Source organism: Cavia porcellus, unplaced genomic scaffold (assembly GCF_034190915.1).
Source record: "Cavia porcellus strain 051 isolate PalLab524CR breed Dunkin Hartley unplaced genomic scaffold, mCavPor4.1 scaffold_6, whole genome shotgun sequence".
Taxonomy (NCBI): Eukaryota; Metazoa; Chordata; class Mammalia; order Rodentia; family Caviidae; genus Cavia; species Cavia porcellus.
The window spans coordinates 35,281,142-35,303,589 of NW_026947489.1; the positions used below are offsets into that span (position 1 = coordinate 35,281,142).

At 35.5% G+C, this 22,448-nt stretch overlaps 1 protein-coding gene across 1 annotated transcript in view; it reads left to right on the forward strand.

Annotated features, from left to right (window-relative positions):
* Nucleotides 1-22,448, forward strand: part of Aqr (aquarius intron-binding spliceosomal factor) — a 91,335-nt gene that overhangs the window by 50,545 nt on the left and 18,342 nt on the right. The window contains exons 17-27 of the mRNA XM_063250316.1: nt 515-693; nt 4,044-4,211; nt 5,647-5,816; nt 9,397-9,638; nt 11,414-11,560; nt 12,111-12,180; nt 13,424-13,534; nt 15,478-15,587; nt 16,966-17,101; nt 18,803-19,012; nt 20,731-20,868. Of these exons, the coding sequence (XP_063106386.1) occupies nt 515-693; nt 4,044-4,211; nt 5,647-5,816; nt 9,397-9,638; nt 11,414-11,560; nt 12,111-12,180; nt 13,424-13,534; nt 15,478-15,587; nt 16,966-17,101; nt 18,803-19,012; nt 20,731-20,868 (1,681 nt within the window). The remainder of the gene's footprint in view (nt 1-514; nt 694-4,043; nt 4,212-5,646; nt 5,817-9,396; nt 9,639-11,413; nt 11,561-12,110; nt 12,181-13,423; nt 13,535-15,477; nt 15,588-16,965; nt 17,102-18,802; nt 19,013-20,730; nt 20,869-22,448) is intronic.

Genomic DNA, 22,448 nt, shown 5'->3' on the forward strand with positions numbered 1-22,448 from the left:
TATTCTCATGGTTCTCATGAGTAGTCTCATGGTAACTGTGGGGATGGATATACTAGTGCCTTGATTTTGGTAATGATTTTGCAATGCACATGTATACTAAAATAGTACACATACTCCTTAAATACATGTAATTATTTTCCATCAATAGTGCCTTAATAAAGCAGAAATGAAATTGTGTTAGATTATTTTTCTGTCTGATAAACTGACTCACCTCCAGAGCGCTGTCATAAAAATAATATTGTATTTTGCTGCTGGGAGCCAAATGGGTATACTTCTTGGTCCCTTTCATTTCTGGACCCCTTTTGCTTATTTCATACTATCATGTGCTTCCTATATATAGGACTTAGTTCTGTTTGTTTGTTTGTTTTTGGTTTTGTTTTGTTTTTTAGCTTAAAGTAGGGGTTGCTAATATTAGGACTTAATAAGTAGCTAAACATTGTTCTTTCTAGTTTCACTTGTGTAAAACTGAAGTTCTTTTCTTGTTTGAGTGATTGTCTCCTCCCTTGGTCTCCAGGCAGTCTGAGTACGGTGGTGTAGTGTTTGGCGGCTGGGCACGGATGGCGCAGCCCATCGTGGCTTTCACTGTAGTTGAGGTTGCCAAACCCAACATTGGTGAAAACTGGCCAACCCGAGTTCGTGCAGATGTCACCATCAATCTGAATGTCAGAGATCACATCAAAGATGAATGGGAAGGTAATTTTTTGTTTCACGAAGTGAAGCTACCTTTGGCCTCTTTAGTGTACAAATTTTCCACTTTGTGCTAAATTAGCAAAGTACTTTACTAAATGTTCTTTTAAACTTACTAAATTTTATTCTTAAAATTTGACTTAAAGAAACAATTATCTTTCAAATCATTAGAAATACTAAGAATTATTAAAAAATAAGTAACAGTATTTTAATGAAATGCATAAAGTCACATATTTGTCAAACTATTTTGCATTTACGGTTTGCCTAGCTGAGACAAAACCATTTTAAATCACAAATTCAGTAACATATTTTTATGGAAATTTAAGATAAGCATAAAGAGAATACAAAGAGCACTGTTCACTAAAGAAATGGAGAAGCCCACATACAGCTTGCACACACATTCTAACCAAATTTGATGTTTACTAAAAGATAAAGGCAAAGTTAAGAGTATAGGGTATAAATATTTCAAGAAGAATAAAGTCTAAAAAAGGAATTTGGAAGAGGGGACATGATAAAGCAGCTCAGAAGCAAATAATTTATCTGTACCAAATCAAAGAACCAGTGAAATCAGTTTTATAGAGAAACTAAGCCAGCTACTTTCTGTATTTTTTACTAGAAAAGATTTTAGGAATGAGAATTCTATGTCAGTTTTTTCAGAAACAAGTATATTCAGAGTTGTTAAGTCAGAGAGAGTTAAGCCAATGCTCACACTTGCCCAGACATGGCACATAATCTGATTTGTAGTTGGCACTTTTATATTTTTCCTCCAGCTGTCTGAGAGCCCTCGCTTGCTGTCCCATTTGTGAGAAAGAGCAGTGGCTTTAATCTCCTGCTACCTTCTTGGCATGCCAGAAGGAACATGATAGTCCCTTAATGGATCCATTTTCAAAAATTATTGCTCCCAATATAGGTATAACCATTGTGAACTTATATATTTATCAAAGAATTCTGAAGGAATCTAGCAATGAAGCTGGCCAAATGTTTAACACATGGCTGCTATGTTGGATATGGTTAGTAACAGATTGTTTTTGTGACTTCTGTGTCCTGCAGAAGAGTTCCAGTCTGTTGCTTTACACATCTAGAATAACATGCACCTTTGTTATTGCTGAAGCTTCAGAAAGACAGGTTGGTGAAGACGGTCCTGTTCTTACTACCGTTTGTCAACACTTAAGAATGTATTAAATGCTGCTTTACATGATGAATAATCAACTGAGAAAAGTTACTGGTTATTCCCAAAACAGAAATGGTTGGAAATTGTGAAAGACCTCTTATAAGCATTTGTGGATGACAGGTGACAGGTCTGCTTATAGCGTTAAGGAGAAAAAGGTGTTTTACCTGAAACTTGCCGTTCTCCTGTTGTTTTGGAGACTGCTGTCAGAGATAGATTAGTTTGTTTTGTTTTTAGAGAGTAGGACCTCGTATGTAGCCCAGGCTGGCTTTGAACTTGTGATCCTCTTGTCTCAGCCTCCTGAGTGCTGACCAGGCTGCATCACCATGTTCAGCTTGCCTCTTTTTCTTTCATTCCATTTTTTGCCTCCTTCCTTTCTTCTTTGCTTTTTCCCTCCCCTTCCCTCCCCTTCTTTTGCCCTTCCTCTCTTTTCCTCTCCTCTCCTCTCCTCCTATTTCTCGCTGTGTGTCTCTGTCTCTCTCTCTTTCTTCAGTGGACAAGATAGGAAGCAGTAGCGTATCATAGGTGATTCATATTATGGGATACATGGGAGGAGAAGCGGTTTTTGATAGGCCAGGGTCCAAATTCAGCCCGTCTTGATTACATATGGGTGGCCAAATGGAAAATGGAACAGAAACGAGAAAGGTTTTTTAAACAATAGTTAGTATTGCATTATATAAGAAAAATTATTTTGGAAAAATGTAAACTAAAAGTTATAAAAATGTTCCTCTTGAAGACTGAAGATTTGAAGCTCAGGTCCTCATCTTCCCCATGAACCCTATTTAACATTAAAGAAACAAGAGTTGTGCATGGTGGTGCATACACTTAGACTAAGCTAATGGGAAGGCTGAGGTGAGAGGCCAGAATGGTTCCCAGAAATTTGAAACAAACCTCAGTAATGTAGCAAGACTCCATTGCAAAATAAATCAATAAATAAATAATAATAGCAGTAATGGAAGTAATGAGACTGAGCGCTAGGTTCTGCTCACAAAAGCAAAGTTAGGAAGGAGTAAGTACAAATGATTGAAAGTGAGAGACTCATGCTCTTTGTAGTAGAGGTTTAAAGAATGTAAATCTAAACTATCTCACTACATAATGCTGTGCTTTAGGAGGCAACAGATGATCATCCCTCAGAAATGCTGAAAGTGACATGAAGAAGGTCTCTGGGCCATTTCTTGGCTCTGAGGCCATTTTGGCTCCATGGCTTAGAAGTTTTGATTAATTATGCTGTTAGAAGTTATATAAGGGTGTAACTCCCAACAGTAGGATAGTCCCTTACCTCTTATTGCCTTCCTGTTTCTGATTTTATTTATAGGATTTCATTATGAATTATTTCTAGCTTTACCCACACTAACACAACTACAAATAAAAACCAGTCATAGTGACTCTAATTCTCTTAGCCCCATGTTCACAGCACTGATTTAATTTAGTTGTCAGATTATAGGCAAGCAGACTATTTAATCTTTAACTGTATAATGGGTAACAAAAAGGATCAGAAAAGAAATGAAGATTATAAATCTGTGGCATTATAGGCTGTCAGGGTTAGTTGCAGTGTCCCTTGTCTTCCAGAATCTGTACTTTTAATAAAACTGGGAAGCTAGTTGACTTCATTTATTTGATTTGATGATGGAAGAGCCTTAGACTTTGTGACATTCACTTTATAATTTTTCACTGCTTGCCAGTTTTTCTATTCAAAGATGATATATGTGAACAATACTGTTGTGCCTTGATGGATTATTCATATGTTGACCTTCTTTAGTGAAATACAGTTAGGCTGTGTTTGGAATGGCAATGATACATTGCTTAAACTGGTGTTACACATCCCTTAAACATGCACAGATGGATTGTATGCCAGTCATAATTTTGGTTACTTATTAAGAGTGTTAAAAATAAGAGTGATGATAAGCATCCGCTTTTGGAGCTGCAGCTTGACTCGGAAGTCTTATTCAGGAATGAGTTCATGACATAAAACTTTCTGATTTTAGTTTAAAAAGTTATTTTAATTATTGCTGTGAAGTATTGGGTATTAAAGATGATAGGGTAACTCATAAATAGGTAATACACACATCATTGGTCACCCCAATATTTAAATTTTTACATCTTTTCTTATAAGAGATTGAGAATTTGGCACCAAAGTACTGAAAAAAGTGAAATTCTAATAAATGAAAATATCTTCATGTTTTACCAGGTCTTCGTAAACATGATGTGTGCTTTTTGATTACTGTACGTCCCACAAAACCTTACGGAACTAAATTTGACCGCAGGAGACCTTTTATTGAGCAGGTTGGCCTGGTGTATGTCCGAGGCTGTGAAATCCAGGGCATGTTGGATGATAAAGGGCGTGTCATTGAAGACGGTATGCTTATTCTCTATATTTGAGAATGTGTACATAGTGATAAATTTCTTTGCCTGTTTGCCTTCTTTGCTTCTTAGGTAAGATTTTTAGTGGTTTTACATACTAAATCAACACAAGGTTACAGACAAAATATGTGTAAGTTAGCCACTTCATACAGGTAAAAGCACCAAAGTTCTATGTTAGATGTATTGAAGTACCACATTGTACCTCAGACATGTGTACAATTTTTATGTGTCAATTAAGTATTTTCTTTAAAAGTCTATGTTACATATTAGAAAGGAGAAGTTACCTTTTTTCCATCTTCCTTTCTATAATTATCATTTTAGAAACCTCAACATTTTTTCTGGTTGTTTAATCTGTTTTTGTATTGAGTGATGTATTTGCCTAATTTTTTCTTCGTAAGTTTTACTGCTTTGTTTCATCATAAGTGGGAATAGTACCACTGGTGATCTGGGAATATATAGTGATACTTAGATTGTCAGACACCTAGGGAAGGCTATTGGTATGGCGTTTTGTGGATTAGGTCCTTGAATGCCAAACATCCATTAGAAATACCTTACAGAAGACCTGCCCTGCCTGAGACTCCAAAACTACCCCCATTTAAACACTGCTTTTTGGCAGTAGGCTATTCTTGAATTTTTATCCCCGTGCCTGATTATGTCTTTGAAATTCTTTATTCTGTCGACCTGGCTTCTTATCTGAAACTACTTTTAAAATTAAAACTGCCTTTATGGCTAGCAGCTATTTTCCAGTTTGCTTGCTAAATGCACCTCAAAACTTCAATCAGTTAAAAAAAAAAACAACTTGAATCAGTTTCTAGCATGTCATTGCTAAACTACTGCTAAGCTATTTGTCTCTAGAGAAAAAGGAAGTAGGAGAAGGAAGTGGTGCTGGGATGGAATAAACATCAGATGATAAAAGACAAAAAAAAAAACTCCAAGATTTCAGTGGTTGATATCCCGTATTTCTGTGTTTGTGAAGTTTCCTTTCATGTTGGTAATACTAGGCATGTAAGAGGTTGATAAGAACCTATGTCAAATTAAGGAATAGAAAAATGGTGCATTGTGTCCTAAAATACAAATATTATTTGATCAGCGAATGTTTATTATTTACTATATGTAAGGCATTAGAGCAGTGAATGACTGACAAAGATAAATTGTTTGCCTTTTATTTTAGTTAAGGGCATATACAAATACAGCATATACATATACATACATACAAATATGGAATTGCTTCATAAATAATACATGACTTAGAAATAGTAAGGATTTAGAGAAAGGAGAAAATGCTTTCAGCTTCTTGGAATTTGAAATGTACAAAAAGAGGGCATTCTCTATTCAGGAGCAATGATTAAAGTTACTAGAAAAGAAATACTGTTAATTTACTTGAATATTTGCAAACATTTATATTTCATTGAACAACCCAAAATGTCCAGGACCTGAACCTAGACCTAATCTTAGAGGAGAATCAAGGACATTTCGAGTGTTTTTGGATCCAAACCAGTATCAGCAGGATATGACCAATACTATACAGAATGGAGCAGAAGATGTGTATGACACTTTTAATATAATAATGAGGAGGAAACCAAAGGAAAATAACTTCAAGGTAATTTTCAGGCCGCATTACTGAAAGTATATATTTCATAATTTAAATAAACTTTTTTAAGTAATCTTAAGCCATAAATGCATAGCTGTTGGGTAAAAGAGTTGTTAAGAAAAGATTTTTTCTTTTTACTCTAAATAATCCTCTTCAATACTTAGGTATTGATTAAACGTAAAATTTCCCTCTCTGCCCCAGAGTGCAGTGCTTTTATATTCCTATCACTTCATAAGCTTTGCTTACTCATTGCTACTTAAACAGCAGAAACAGAAAAATAGCACTTCAAGTTGTTCTTCTTACGCTGTTGTGGAAGACAGAAACTGACAGGACCCTGTTGCCTCTGCCTGGTGCCCCACACCCAGCCATTAATCCACCGAGCAGACCCCTCTGCCGATGTTTGCCCGCCTCCCTGCTGTCCCTCTTGTCTGCTTCTCTGGGTGGCCGCTCAGGGACCCTGCCACGTGTGGATTACACACCAGTGTGTGTTTCTTCATGGTTTCCCATCCCATCAGAAGGTTCTCACTGTGCCCCCTTTCCTCCACTCCTTTTCTCTTTTTATCTTTTCCAGCCCATAGTAGCCGCACTGCGTCTTTTCCTGTTCTGTAATAATCCAAGGCCTTGTTCATGGTATTCCCTCTACTAGACAGTGTTCCTCAGTGCATGAGTGTCTTTCTTTCACTTTCCAGTAACTCACTTTAACACCTGCAAGAAGCTTTCCCTGGCAACTTCAGGTAATTACATACATACTCCTTCCTGTCATTTTCTATCCTATTAGCTCTGGTTTTCCTCAAAATCCATTTCATGTCAGATAATTTTATATTTGTTTATTTTACTACCCCCATTAGGTAGCCAATCTATGAGGGTAAGGTCTTTGCATTATCTATCAATATATTCCTAGCACCTAAAACTGTGCCTGGTATATAATATGTTCTTAATAGTTATTGAGTAAGTGAATGGAGAATATTTCCAAGGTTTACGTACTCAGGATAGTTTCACATTTATTCAGTTTTCTGTTTAAGTATATCTTAGTCACTTTACTAAAAACTACCAAAAATACCTATACTCATTTATTATTTTTTTTATTTAAGGAGAAAAAAAAAAACAGTGAAAGGGTACAAGTTATACAGATTTACAGAAGAAAAAAAATGAACAGTAGGAAATCATTAGTTAATGGATTACATATTGCCATCTTAGAAATAATTGTTCAAGTCACAAAATTAAAGCTTGTAGAGTGGACATTCCAACAATGATACTGCAAACAGTTCTGTTCAATGATCCAATAAAACTCTGTGATATCATATTCTATCTTATACACTTAAATATACATGCAGTTATATAGTTTAGAGCACTTTCTTTTCCTCTCTTTTGTACAATGACTATTACACATTTTGGGTTTCATTGCTCCCACGGTCCTTATTGCTTTTTTGGAAGAGAGTAAAACCAAATGAGACATAACAGAGCAGAATCAGTCAAGTCTAAAGGGTGGACATAATAAATATAAAAACATAATACAAGGTGATCAACAATGGTTACCATAATGCCTCCCGCTATCTCTAATAGAATTGCCTATATCATTAGTTATAATACAATTGAACCAAACAGTAAAGAACAAAACCGACAAAACCAAAACATTGGAGACATTGTAGGTCTTCAAAAGTAGATAAAAGTCAACGAGAATGGGCGTTATAATGAATCTCATTATCTTCACAGCTGATGCCTAAACTTTCGAACCTGATACTATCCAGCAAAACTGAATAGGGGAACATCAGTCAAAAACAAGATGGTGAGAGTAATACAGGGCTTCAAATCGAGATAATAGAAAGTCAAAGTGGGTTACTTTATTATATCCTGCTATTTTTTCCCCTTTAATTAAATGGATAAAAATAAAAAAGTAAATAATGGAGTGGAGATTGAGAAAAAAGAGGGCATAACAGCGAAACAGCGCAGATCAAAACATAACCATTTAAGCAGAATAGTGTTTCACCACCAGATAATTCTGACCCAAAAGTTATACTCATTTATTTTTAACCATTTTGTTTAGTGCCTTGTATGTGTCTGATATTGTGTTTATAGGGGAATTTTGTATTATTTTATTTTTAATTTTTATTTTAAGCTACTATAGCTCAGGCTGGCTTTGAACTTGGGATGGCCTTGAACTTGCAGCAGCCCTCCTGGCTCAGCCTCCCAAGTTCTGGAGTTACAGGCATAAGCTACCACACTCGGTAAGAAAGACACAGCTTATACCTTTTGGAGCTTAGCTTACAAATAAGGAAAGTTTGAAATATAAACAAATAACTACCATGAAAGATTAGAAGGGGTCAAAAGCCATGAGAAGAGCATGGATCAAAGTTCATGGGAAGCATTCAAAGTTCAAAGGAAGCATTCAGGTTGGGATCCAGGAAAGAGGGGAGTGATTGGTTTACCTGAGTTTGGGAATCTAAGAGCACTCTGGCGGTATCTCTGGTACTCCCTGTGTCACTGAGCAGTGGTCCCCGCTTCCTTCCTTCTCTCCTTTCTGTTCATGGGCCTGCTCGGATCCAGATACCTGTGGTGCCCGAGCGGTTGGAACAGGCTCTTCCTCCCCTCCCTGTTCTCCTAGTCAGTCTCCTGCTCTTCATACCCTGCTCCAGCTATAGCACCAGTCATTCTACTCTGCTTCTCAGAACATTTCTGTAGCTTTCCGTGGATGATGCAATGTATCAGCGCTCCCCAGAAATTCTTAAGCTGAAGCAAAGCACCATCTTCCTTCATGAAACCTCACCCTAACATTAAGCCTCTCCTGATAGTGTATGTGATTCATGTATCAAGTCCTGTGCTCTTCCAGAATTAGATTGTGTAGCATGTATGATTATCAAGAACTGATTTAATTGGTTATTTTATTTTTTAAACGTAATACCCTCACCTCCTAATTTTCGTATCTTGGGTACTTCATTGTGTTGAAATGATTTTTGAACAGTCTTTAAGAATTTGTCTTGGCTTTTGGTAATTCTTTTTCATATTCTATATATTGACTACTATAGTCAACTTTTATGAAGGTCTTAAATGATATTTTCATCTGAAATCTTGACTTTTTATCATTTGCTTCACGTTTTTTACTTTTTATTGTGCTGATTTTATTGCTTCTAAATTTTGTAAGTTTCACAATCGAGGCATATATTAATGTGCTCCAGTTTGAAAGTGATTTTAACATTACAGAACTAGAATGTAGACTCCAGGAATTCCTAGAGGAAGCATGTTTCTTTAAGGACTTGTCCTGTAATGTTTCCTTGTTGGGTTGATGTGAGTCTGATTTTTATCCTATCAGATGCAGTCAAGTGGTAGCCTCATTTATGTCATTCTGTGTAAATGAACTCTTAAAGGATAAACTGTTCTTGCTAAGTTTGGGCTTTTGTTTAACTCAGTGTATGGTATCAGCTGAAAATATAGCTGTTGAATCAGTCTAGCCAAGCACCTGTCAGCAGAAAATAGCTTCTTGCCCTTAAACACTTGGGAATTCTGGATTAGTGCAGCCAGCTCTGCATTCCAATAAAGTGCAAATGTTTGAGATGTCTTCTGACACAATTCTTTTCTATCTTTTTACTGACAGGCTGTGCTGGAGACCATTCGGAACCTGATGAATACTGATTGTGTGGTACCTGACTGGCTGCATGATATCATTTTAGGTTACGGAGACCCAAGCAGTGCCCATTACTCAAAAATGCCCAATCAGATTGCCACCCTTGATTTCAATGATACATTTCTCTCCATTGAGCATTTGAAAGCCAGCTTTCCTGGTCACAATGTTAAAGTAACTGTGGATGACCCAGCTCTACAGATACCCCCTTTCAGGTAAAGTCAGAAGTGGATCTATTCCTTTGGGCTTTATAGTCTGTCTGTGGTAGGCCACCACATTTTTGGCTAACGTGACTTAAGTATTATGTCTGGGTTTTGTTTTGGCAGTCCCCGTCCTCACCATATAATCACTGGGACAAGTTTGTTATATTTGAATCTATTTCTAACTTTTAAGACCATACTAAATGTAACTTAATGTCTTATGAGGGACCAGTAAATGAATGGTGTCTGCAGGGAGCTATGTAAATACAGTGACTGAAAGAATATTTCTTTGCATCTGTCTCATACATAATCTGATGCATTTCCTATTAATACATACAACCATGTCATGTTGAACTTTATTATGATGTTAGGAAAAAACTTTTTTTTTAACTTTTATGTGTTTACTGATTTTAAATACAGGCTGAAGAATATTTAAAATGCTTGGGACTTGAAATGTTTTAGATGTTTGAGTTTTTCAGATTTTAAAATAATTTGCTTAGACTTTGAGCATTCAGAGTTGAGCATTCCTTATCCAAAAGTCCAAAATATTGCAAAAATCCAAAACTTTGAAGTGTCACTGTAGTGTTCAAAAAATTTCCGATTCGGAGGCATTTGAGTTTTCAGATTAGGGATCGTTAACCTGTGTTGAAAATATGAGTATACTAGTGTTGGATAAGCTTTGGTTGAAAAATTGAGTACACGTAGAACGAAGTGTCTGAAGTAAATAGTTGCTGTTCCCTAAATTCCTTCATAAGGATTGAGCACAGAGCATACAGGTGCCTCAGCTTGGTGCTTGGATTTGTGCTGGGAATTAGAACACACATCTTCCACTGATAGGTTAATGTAATAATTTGACATATCAAAAGTATATCCTTTATAACATGTAAACCTAATGTCTTCCATATTTTTTCTGTCAACTGGCAAAATCATATTTCTGTGCCCTACCTTGAAACCCCAGCATTACTTTCAAGTGTGCTTACTCTCATGACTCCTGACATGTATACAATTTGCGTAACATACAATTTTTTCGTATCATTCTTGACAACCATCTAAAGGCACCAAGATCTGTATAGTAGTGGTATCTGTCCTGCCTGTGCCCTTCACTTGAACTGTGTGTGCTCTGTTGCAAAGCCATTCACTCTAAGAAGAGCTGACTGTTCTTAGTGCTAGACCTCTCAGTCTATTTAGTTTTGGGTACTCTTATGCTTTAAGAGTATGTAAGAAAACATTTAAAACTATATAGAGAGGATTCATGCTTTTAGTTCAATTTTAGGAAGTACATTGATTTCCCTCAGACACCAACGGAGAGTTGCCTTCAAACTCTAGGTGTGAAACTGCCTTAAAAGCTTGATGTGCCAGAGGTGCCATGCCAAGGCCCAGCCTGTCTCTGTCCTTCTCCGTTGTGCACTATAGTCTGCTTATATGGTGTCCTCCACCTCTGAATGTCTAAATTCTTTGAGGCTCTTCTTACCTGCCACTATCCTGTGAAGTCTTTTGTGATGAAGTAAAAATCTTGAGTAAAGTACTTTTCAGTGCATGTAGTACAGCGATTTAATTTTGATGCTCCCATTAATTGGATGATTTTTTTTCCTAATCTGAACATTTTTTTAGAATCCATTTTAGCACTTCTAAATATTTTTTTAAATTTCAGGATTCATATACATAGTGAGCTGCCTTCACTCAACATGTTTTTCTTGATCTGATCATTTCTCATATAGTGTCATGTGCAAAATTTTTACTCACTTAGTAAATCCTTCCTAATTGTTAAAAGAAAGGTTTCGGTCTTGTAGGATTACTTTTCCAGTAAGAAGTGGAAAGGGGAAGAAAAGAAAAGATGCCAGTGGTGAAGATGATGACACTGAAGAGGCAAAAACTTTAATTGTTGAACCTCATGTTATTCCTAATAGGGGTCCTTACCCTTATAACCAGCCTAAACGGTAATTTCCTACTTCTTCTAGTTATGTATTTACTGTTTCAGATGGGTTAGTGAGGTTTTTTAATTTTCTAATCATTTTAAAAGCTTAGGATACTTCTTTCTACTGAATAACTCAAACTATTTTAGACCATTCTGTACTTGTGACGTTTCAGAAAGAAATATTTAAGGTACTAAGAGATAATTTGTACAGGGCTACCTTAATCTGTGCACAGAGTTCTTACTGGATGATGCTGTGTTGTATATAGCAATTACCCTTGTGCATGTGTGCCACAGCTAGACATGTGACATTGTGTATGCAAACTAGAACTTTGGAGTACAAAGGAGGCCTGGAATGGGCAAGGGGTATTAAAAAGTAAGGTCCTTCCATGAGGTCTGTTCAGTTGTCTATGTGGGTGAATGAAGAAAAAATACAGAGATATCCACAGTAGACAAGGGAAAAATTGGGGGCAGGTGCAGAACAGATGTTTAGATCTCTGGTTATCCTTGTCTAGATTTGTACTAAATGTCATTTATCTGTGTGTCTCACCAACTTTTTATTCTGTAATTTGCAGTAATACAATTCAGTTCACTCATACACAGATAGAAGCCATCCGTGCTGGGATGCAGCCTGGGCTGACTATGGTAAGAGAGTCATTGTTACAAGTGTTGTTACATGGATTGAAACTAGAAATAAGCACAAGAGTTTTTAAGCACAAAACTAAATTTAGGTATCTATAAGCACAGTTATTTGTAGCATGTTACACATAAGGCGATCTTGCTGATATTCATAAATAAAATTTCATTAGAATGTACCATGCCTTTTTTGTATTGCCTAGGGTCACTTTTAGGCCACAACTGCAGAGGTGTGTAGCATGCAAAGCGCACAGTGGTTATATTTCCAAATACTTAGAGATTTTCTTATTATCTTCCATTTGTTTATTTCTGGTTTAAGTCTGTTATGTTGCTTTTGTTTTGTTTTGTTCTTGTTTTTTGAGTGGGGATTGAACTCATGACCTTGTGCTTGCCAGGCAAGTGCTTGAGCCACTGAGCTAAATCCCTGGCCTTTTGAAGACTATTAAGATCAGAAACATACTTTTTATGATTTCAGTATGTTGTTTTCCATTTTTTTATTTGTTAAGATACGATCTTTTTGATGAGCATTCGGTATGCACTTAAAAATATTTGTTTTCTGTTTTAAGAATGTACTGAATTATAACTCAGTTAGATTCATTTAGTTGATGGTGTTCAGTTCTCTTCTATCTTTGCTGATTTTTCATTTCCTGAAACAGTGATTTCTATTGTTAACTGAGAGAAGAATGTTAATAGTACCTGTTTCTTCTTGCATTTCATTCATCTCTGCTGCTCAGTGCTGTGTCTTTTAACGAATGGACTCCATCATTATTTAACATAACCTCCCTGGCAACTTCTTTGCTCTGCAGTGCACTTTGTCTGCTACTAATGTAACACTGCGCTTTCTTTTGAGTAGTGTTTGCGTGATTTTTTGTTGTTGTTGTTTTACTCCTAACCTACCTGTTATTTTAATATTTTCATGTAAACAGCATATTCTTTGGCCTGTTATTTCAGCCATTATTTCTCCAAATATTTATAATCTACATGTTTTCCTTTTAGGAATTCAGTATCATGAATATTAGACTTTTTTAGATTCAGGTGTCTGTTTCTAAGTTTTTAATCTATTTTCCTTCTTTTTTACATTGACTAATTTATATTGATTTATCTTTCAAGATTACTGACTCTGCCTCTGTTTTATCCACTACATTTTTGAGCCCATCCAATGAAATTTTGTTTTTTAGTCTTTCAGTTCTAGAATTTCCACTTTCTGTAATGTGATAACTTAGTGTTGAATATGTGTTCATAATTTTTTTAGGTTGTGGGACCACCTGGTACAGGAAAAACAGATGTGGCAGTTCAAATCATATCCAACATCTACCACAATTTCCCAGAACAGAGGACTCTTATTGTTACTCATTCCAATCAGGTGAATGACTGCATGCGTGCGTGAGTCAGAGCTTTTGCTCTGGGACTGAATTAACCTATGCTTACCAGTAGTGTTTTCTTTACTTGGTAAAATAAAAGGCTACGACCTATTGATGCTTGATTGAATTTAAAATCCCTGTGAAGAGTACGTGTGAAGACAGTATCTATATACGTTGGAGGATAGTGTGTGCTGTGTTAGTCCTCTGGAACTTTCCAGAATGAGCAAAAACAAGTACTATTTATTAGCATTGTAAAATAGTTTGTGAAATACTTACAGGCAGCTCTTAGAGCATCCTGTGAGAAGATAGTGAAACTTGTGTGGTCTTCCAAACCTCCCAGTATGCTTATTTTTCAGATCTGTATTAATGATGACTTCAGCTGACCTCTCTTTACTTGATTTGGTCTATAAAGAAATACAGAGTTTTGGGAATGTCAGTTGGTCTGTCATTCATCTAATTTACAATATTTATGTTTTCTTTACATGATACTTTCTACTACATTCACCCATAATATTTTTGTAATATTTTGGAAAGTTGTAGGTAATGGTGATTTGTTTTGTTTTGTTTTGTTTTTGTACAGCACAGCTGAATTTGTAAGAGTAGTACAGTCAGAAGGTTGGTTTGGACTTCCATCTAGATAAAAGAAATACAAGGTTATAGAACCGAATTTTTCTTTTATTGACAGTATTCTGTGATAACTATATATGTAAAACCTTAGAATGAGCAAAGTATATCTTATGTGTTGTTTTAATGTATATTTTACAAAGTTTTGTCATGCACTGATGTGAGTTTATATGGTATCTTTTCTACTTAGGGCTGACTTGATCCTTTGAAATTCAAATCATCCTTCTGGAGGTCCATCAAATTGTTGATTTTTTTTTCTTGAATTGTTACTTACTTTGTTTGAGATCCTCATTGGCATGTGTGGTTCAAGTTTTCCTCCAGTATTATTCTAATGCACAATGAAATCTTGTAGTTTTTCTGTAATTGTAACTTGTGTTTTTGGTTTCCAGATCTGTGGTTCTTGAGTTGAATTTTTGTTGTCTCATCTTTTGGGTCGTGAGTTGGTATAGTAGCTACCAGAAATTAGGATAATGGGATACTTTTCTGAAAATTTATGTTAATCTCTTCATTTTCTGAGCTCTGCTAGAATTTTAGTAGCAGAGTAGTAATATAATTTTACTTATATTATAGAACCTAGATATTTACCAGGCTGATGGGGAGAATTGGATTAGTGGTAATGAAGAGATGTTTTGGAAGGGGCTAATTTTTAAGTGATAACTTTATTGGTTTTTCATTCCATTATATAAAATTGCCTTTCTGCAAGGTTTTGTAATCACGAGGATTCACATAGTAAATACTGGGATTTGAGGAGATGTAATTATGGCCATTTCATAGGTAGAAAGATACGACTTCTAAATAACTGCTGTCAGAATGATTTGTGATAAATTAGTGGCCTGCACATTATATAGAGAATCAGACTTTAAACCTATGGTTTGAATAATGTACTTCGCATTTTCCTGGTCCTCTTAATGTATTCTACTGATGATGCATTTTGTCTACCTGCAAAAATTTTTTCACTTTTCTGCAGCTCTTGGAATTGCTGTTGAGTGAAATGAAGCTCAGCGTGTTAATTATTTTAGGAAGTCCTAAATAGGGTAAAGAGGATTTTGGAGATCCAGCTTACCCAATGCCTTAGAGCCAAAGGTTTGATGGTTACATACATTTTATGATACTTAGTTATTCATTTGGCCAAGTGTAAATATATGGCAGTGTATTAATTCTGCAAAAGCACTATTTCGTTTAAATTATAAATGACCTAACTTTAAGACTATTTCCTTCTTGTCCAGTTGGCCAGTACTCTGTCCCTGTGTGTATTTTTATTTTTAGAGGCACATACTAAATTTTTGAAACTTATCATCAACCTTTTGACTTTGTTTTCCAGGCCCTGAACCAGTTGTTTGAGAAAATCATGGCGTTAGATATTGATGAGCGTCACCTATTACGTCTTGGTCATGGAGAAGAAGAGCTGGAGACCGAGAAAGATTTCAGCAGGTGAGCAAATGGAAATGAGTTGCTTTGTTTTGTTGTTTTTGTCTTTTCGAGACAAGGTTTCACTATGCCGTGCAGGCTGGCCTTGAACTCACTTTGTAGTCCAGACTGGCCTCGACTTGCAGCAGTCCCCCTGCATCAGCCTCCTGAAGGCTGGGATTACAGGCATGAGCCACCATGCCCAGCTGGAAGTGAGTTTCGAAACAATGTACAAAAGTGTTTGTCTTTCTTTACTGAAGAAAAACCAAGAAAAGAGAGCTCTGCATAATAGACTATTTTAAAAGGATCTGGTATGATCGATTTAAACCATACATTGACCTAACGGTCTGGTCATGATCTCTCTCGGCTGTGGTTTTCTCTGTTCATGCTGTGTTTCTCTCAAACATGCAGTTACTCCTGTGAAGAGAATTATTTCATCACAAGAATTCTGGCATTTTTAAATGTATTATATAAGCATTTCTAATTTTTTACTCATTACCAAAATGTTCATCGTAGAAAATAAAAGATAGACAAAAATGTAACCTGCTTTTAGCTGAAAACTTCAAAGCATAGGCCTTGTCTAATGTCTTAAATTCTCATTCATTCCTTGCTGCCTCTGAACTATGCAGTGACTTGGAATATGACTTCTTCCTTTGTTTTATATTTAAAACACATGAATAGCAGAGGTTAGACTGGTCTACTTGAGTTTCAACCAGTGAAGGGTTGTAGGAACCACTTCACTGTTGTAAAAGACTACATAGTTTGGTATCTAATTCTGACTCCAATTTGGGATCTGTGCCTCTCCTAATGATATATCTTGGGCAAGGTTGTCCTTAGACTTCTGTTTCTGTTTTCACTCTTATTTAACCAATATATAGGAACCTGTTAGGTTTGGATCCAAGCTGCATGCTGGGATATGTACATGAGAGAGAATGATCAAACACAAATTCAAATAATTTTCAAAGCCTTAAGAACTAACCTAGTCTACTTTTATGAGAGTACAAACCAATGCTGTTCAAAGCAGCCAATCTGTAAACTCTATGCCCTTAGTCTTTTCTTGGCCTCGCACCAGAGTTTCCTCCTTCCTTCTTTGTGCAGGTTTTGTTATAAAACAAACAAAAGATAGCTGAAATAATTGTCTTTACCCTCCACACAGACCAGTAACACATTTGCAGATAAGTGCTGGACCTTAGAGTGCAATATGAGTAATTTTGGTGTAAAGTAATCCAATAACAGCCAACTGTAATTCAACATAAATTATGTTTCCTACTGTTCTCCTCTTTGGCCACTTACAGTTCCTAATACAAGTTGCTTGTTTACTTCTGTGTTTTAAATGTAACTGAGTTTCCTTTAGTCTCTTCATTACACAGTTTTCCCTTTTTTCCCCATTTGAAATTTCTAGATATGGAAGAGTTAATTATGTCTTGGCTCGAAGAATAGAACTTTTAGAAGAAGTCAAACGATTGCAAAAGAGCCTAGGGGTTCCAGGAGACGCCTCATACACTTGTGAAACCGCAGGCTATTTTTTCTTATATCAGGTAAGACAGTTTTAAAGTCATACTGCATTATAATATGGTACCTAGTTGGAAACTGGGATGTGTTCTCAGAAGTCTTCTTGAAGCTTTTTGTTTGTTTGTTTATTTATTTATTTTTGTAATTTAAAATACATGGTATTGCCAAAGCTATATTTATGAACGTTAAGTATATTTTTTATTACATTCAATTTTCTTTTCCAAATAACTTTGCTTGATGACTCATTCAATAAAAGGCCAGTGTTATTCCCTTTTGATTTTTTTTTTGTTGTTGTTATTTCTTGCTGTTGCAAAGCTTCTAGCCTCTGTGCTCCCCCCATTCTCTTTCCCTATTGCTATAGAAATGTAACTGAGTTTTCTAGCTGCCTCATAGTACCAAGATATAGATCTGCAATTTTGTTATATCACTAATCAACTAATGAAGGAAAACATATTCTTAAAACTCCAATAGTAAGTTAAATTTTAAAAATAATTGTGTAAAAATTTAAAAACCAAAAACTTAAAAATTTCTGTTGAATTAAAAGTGTGGTTTTGCTTTTGTTAAGGTTAAATAAACTATTTGTTTTCGTTATGCTTCTGCCATTTGTGCATTTTAGATATAAACTATAACATTAACAGTGTTGGTCTTTTGCTTTTTATAACCATGGGCTTATGCCCTTTATATGTAAATACCATAAACCAGTTGAACATGTTCAAAATGAGCAGATTTCATGGCTTCTTGAGGAGCAAAGAAGACATAATTGGGTGCTAAGTCATCTACATTAGTCTCGACTGTTCAGAACTTTGGCTAATGGTATAGATTTTACTTATATACCCATTTGACAGAAAAAAATCATTATTCCTCTCTCTGTAGAAGCTACTTTGAGTAGTAGGAGTCAGAATCTATAGATTGTGGAGGTTTGTGTAATAAATTTGGAAGAAGAGAACTTGAAGCTTCACAGTGCAGATCAGCAGTTTTCAACATACAAGAATCAGAAAGCCAGGAAAGTTTATCCCTAGGTCACATTCCCAAGCCCTGTCTTTAGAGCTTCCTTCAAAAGAAGTGTGATTTAAGGTTTCACATTTTTATTTAGCCCCTCACATATTCTGCCTAAGAATACACTTTGGAAAACACTGGAATTATAATAGAAAAAAAGAGAATTTTAAAAATTGAAGCTAGCATCATCAAACTCATGGTTGAACTCATTGCTGACATCATAAGGTGAGTGCTCAAATAGGAACATACTCAGCCAGAACTTCATAAATGTTCCAAAGAGATTTGGAAAAGAAATATATAAAAGTTTTGAAGGGTTGACTGATGCCAGATTGATTAAGACGCGGGTTTTCATACAGAGAGAAGCAAATGATTCCCAAAATGAGAATTTTCTTTATCTGCACTTTTCTTTTGTCTTCTGTTCTCTACGTTTTTAAATCATCTTGAACGTACATAGAGAATCTAAAATATTTGAGATAAATTGCATGAAACGACTGCTAAGTTCTTTCCAGTTCCTCCTTTTTTTATTTAAAGAGCTCTCCCCGCCAGGTCCTAAAGGTAATGTTTAATAAGAGCAATCTGTCATGAGGTGAATGACACATGGTTGGAATGGGTCAGGAATTGGCTTTCTTCTTCACTTACTTGGCAGATCTTCTTTTCCCTTGATTTGTTTTTAATTTTATTATTTGAAACAGTGAGATGACAAAGTAAAGCTTAAGTTCTTTTTTCTACAGGTGATGTCTCGTTGGGAAGAATATATCAGCAAAGTGAAAAATAAAAGTAGTACATTGCCAGATGTTGCAGAAATCTCCACTTTCTTTCCTTTCCATGAATATTTTGCAAATGCTCCTCAGCCAATTTTTAAGGGCAGATCTTATGAAGAAGACATGGAAATTGCTGAAGGATGTTTTAGGCATATTAAGAAAATCTTTACTCAGCTTGAGGTAATCTCCAGGTCTTTTAGTTTTCCTTTAAAGATTGTTTAGTTAAGCAATCTTTTTAGAATGAAATAAATATAGAATATTAATATGTTATAAATCAGATTATTACTTTTAAAAGAAGTTTTTGAAAACATGTACTACTTTGATTCAAGAAATAAGAAAAATTAAGAGGAATCGTATCCCCATTATTCTGGTTTTTCTGTTGCAAAGGCCTTAGTGTTTAAGAAAGCAACACTTCTATCAGGAAACTTAACAATACTGTAGTCCTTTTATTAGGAATTTGACAGTGCCACATGAACATTCTTAGGTTTCTGTGTTGGCCAGGATGAAAGGTCCCAATGTTAGGAGTCAAGTAAGAATTACTACTACACAGACAGGACAGAGAACCCAAAGACCCCTTAGATGCCTCCTAGTTTTGAATTTCTTACAGCCAACATTGGAAAACTGCAACACTCCTATAAGGCAATCACATTCAGGTTCCGATCCCTCCGTCAGAAGGTTTAGTGTCAGTCCAGGTAAAACGGATACAGACAGCTTTTGTCTTTATGTCTTTTAGATATGATTCTTCCCTCATGTCCAAGAATAGTATCTGCACATAATAGGTATTCAACAAGTAGTAATAAGTAGTAATGTACACTATTGGTAGGTAGATGGGTGTGTAGAATAATAATTATAAAATAGGATAGTATGATAATATAATGAACCTGAGAAACAATTTTGTATTGTGTTTATGATTACATAAACACAAAGGAAAATGATAAAACACACTCAGTTCATGATAGTACTAGCTTTGGGAGTAAGGAGGATATACAGGACACCTCACTTACATTAGAAATGTTTACATTATTTTAAAAAAACGAGAAAAATATTAAGGTTCAAAAAGTACAAATCATGTTCAGACTTAATAAAACTTGCTATCTTGTCTTCTCTTTGGGCCCATTTGCCCCTTCCTCACATCTGTTGTCCAACTTTTGTTCTATTTGGGAAATATTCTGTCCTGGTCAGGTTCAGACTGGTCCTCACAGGTTTAATGGGCCAGCTTTGTAATTCAGCTATCTTCTGGCTGAATTTAGCCACATTCTAAGAGATGCATCAGGGCTTAAGGAAAGAGAGAAGCCAGGGTTTTTTACTTCGGTTTGCCCTGCCTTCAGTCTCATTTCTTGCATGATGCCAGCTTCTGCTAGACTATGCTGCTGTGATCCTAGCTGGTTTTGTGACCTGAGTCCCTGGGCTCTGATCAGAACACTTCTGCCTTTTGTCCTTCATAGCCCTGGTAGGTGCTGTCTTCCTACTGTTGACAGTGTCTAGGTTACTGCATTCCCTGGTTGGCTTCTCAGCTCATCTGTCACCTGTGTAAACAATTCCTTGCTCTCTTCAGTATGAACATTTGCATTAGATTTTATTTTCCAAGAGGGACTTATAGTAGTGCAGGTACAATCATAATTAGTAATATCATAAAATCTCTATAGACAGAACTAGAAGTTATAAAAATAACATAAATGTTTAACCTTTCATAAAAATGACTCCAAATTATAGCTTGAATATTGCCTATTTTAGAAGTCAACTGGTATCTAAATTATAAAAAAATCTTTGATTAGTTTTGATACATTAATTTCTGAAGGATTAAGTCCGACTGACTACCTTGTGTGGTTATCTGCATGAACTATGTATGTTATCCTAAACTGGTCTTTCACTGACACCACTCCCCCCCACTCCTGCAGGAATTCAGAGCCTCTGAACTACTTCGAAGTGGACTAGACCGATCCAAGTATCTTTTGGTGAAAGAAGCTAAGATCATTGCTATGACCTGTACTCATGCTGCCTTAAAACGACATGACTTGGTCAAGTTAGGTTTCAAGGTACAGACTTAAATATTTTAGTTCCTTAACTCTGTCTATTCAATGAGAAATTTTGTTTCTTCCTTTTTTTCTTTTTTAATTATTGAGGCATTTTCCTGTGGAAATTAGCTAACTTTTTATGAAAATTCTCATTTATAATTACTTTAAAATGTCTCTTAAAAATGAATAATAATGTATCTGTATGAATAGTGGACTTAAATCTGATTTTTCTGAGTCTGCCATATGTCTGCTAATTAACATTATAACTATTGGTCATCTAACAAGATTCTTAAAACTCGTTAAGTTTTTATTATTACCAAGCATCACTTATTAAAAAATCTCTAAGCAGAACTAAAAGCTATAAAAACAGTATTTCACAATTGTTTTAGTCTAAGACATCTGTATGCGTGCCCTGATCTTGTATTTAATCCGTAAAATGAATATTAAAATGATTTTGTTGTGTAATAATGACAGGAGGACATGATAGCTGATCATCCTGTGCTCATTTGAGATGGAATGTAATGACTGAGGAATAAACTTTAATTTGTAGATTCACTGTGACTTTGTTAGTGATACTAAGCTAAGTTCTGATTATAATACAAATCATTTAACTTTTCTGCAACTATTTGTTGTTTTAAATAGGTTTTGTGGGCTGAGGATACTACCTCAGTGGCACGTGCCTGCCCAGCAAGCACAAGGTCCTGAGTTCAATGATTCCCATACCAAAAAATATAATATAATACAGTACAATATAATGCAATACAATACAATGCAATACAATAGTTTTGTGTACTGGTTTGAATTCAAAGTTAGTAATTCATTTGTTGATAAAAGTAACTGATAATTTTAAGGTATGTGAGCTCATGGAAAGATAGTGCTAAATAAATTCAAGGCGTTAGAATTGTTGTTACCTTGGATAAAAAGTTTCTCAGCTGCAAGGTAGGACAAATAGGATGATTTATTAAAAGGTAGTGTGAACTTACCCCAGTGGTGTGAACTTATCCTTTTGCAAGTTAGTAGTGAGAATTTTTCGCCTAAATGTTTTGTTGTTGGTACTGACACATAATATATACTTTAAATTAAATATGAGACTATATCTGTTTGATGGGGGAAATGATACAGTCATAACTAACATTTAATACCTTCATGCAACTTTTCATATGAATTCTAAAAAGTATTGCTTTTTGCTTATCAAATTTTCATTATTTGATATTTTATTATACTTAACATGTTATACTCTACTAAAGGTTTAGTGTAAGTGATACGATTTTTTTATATTTTTAATTTTAACATTTAACTTTTCCAACTTGAGTTGGAAACCTTGTAGATCTAGGTAACATAAAATAGACAAGCCCCCACTCCCTAGAGCAGTCTTATGTTAAAGGGTATTTTCCTTATTCCAGCATTATGAGTAATAAACCAGGGGGTAATGCGACCCTGTGACTGTTACTAGTGGCTTAAGAGAAGCAAAACAGGAAAGGAAGAGACTAATACAAAGATTGGTAGCAGCGGTCATAGTGGTGGTTTGGTCCAGAAGAGTAGAACTGGCAGAAGTGAGTAGATTCTAAAGGGAGCTTTGAAAGTAAAATTGATATATTGTG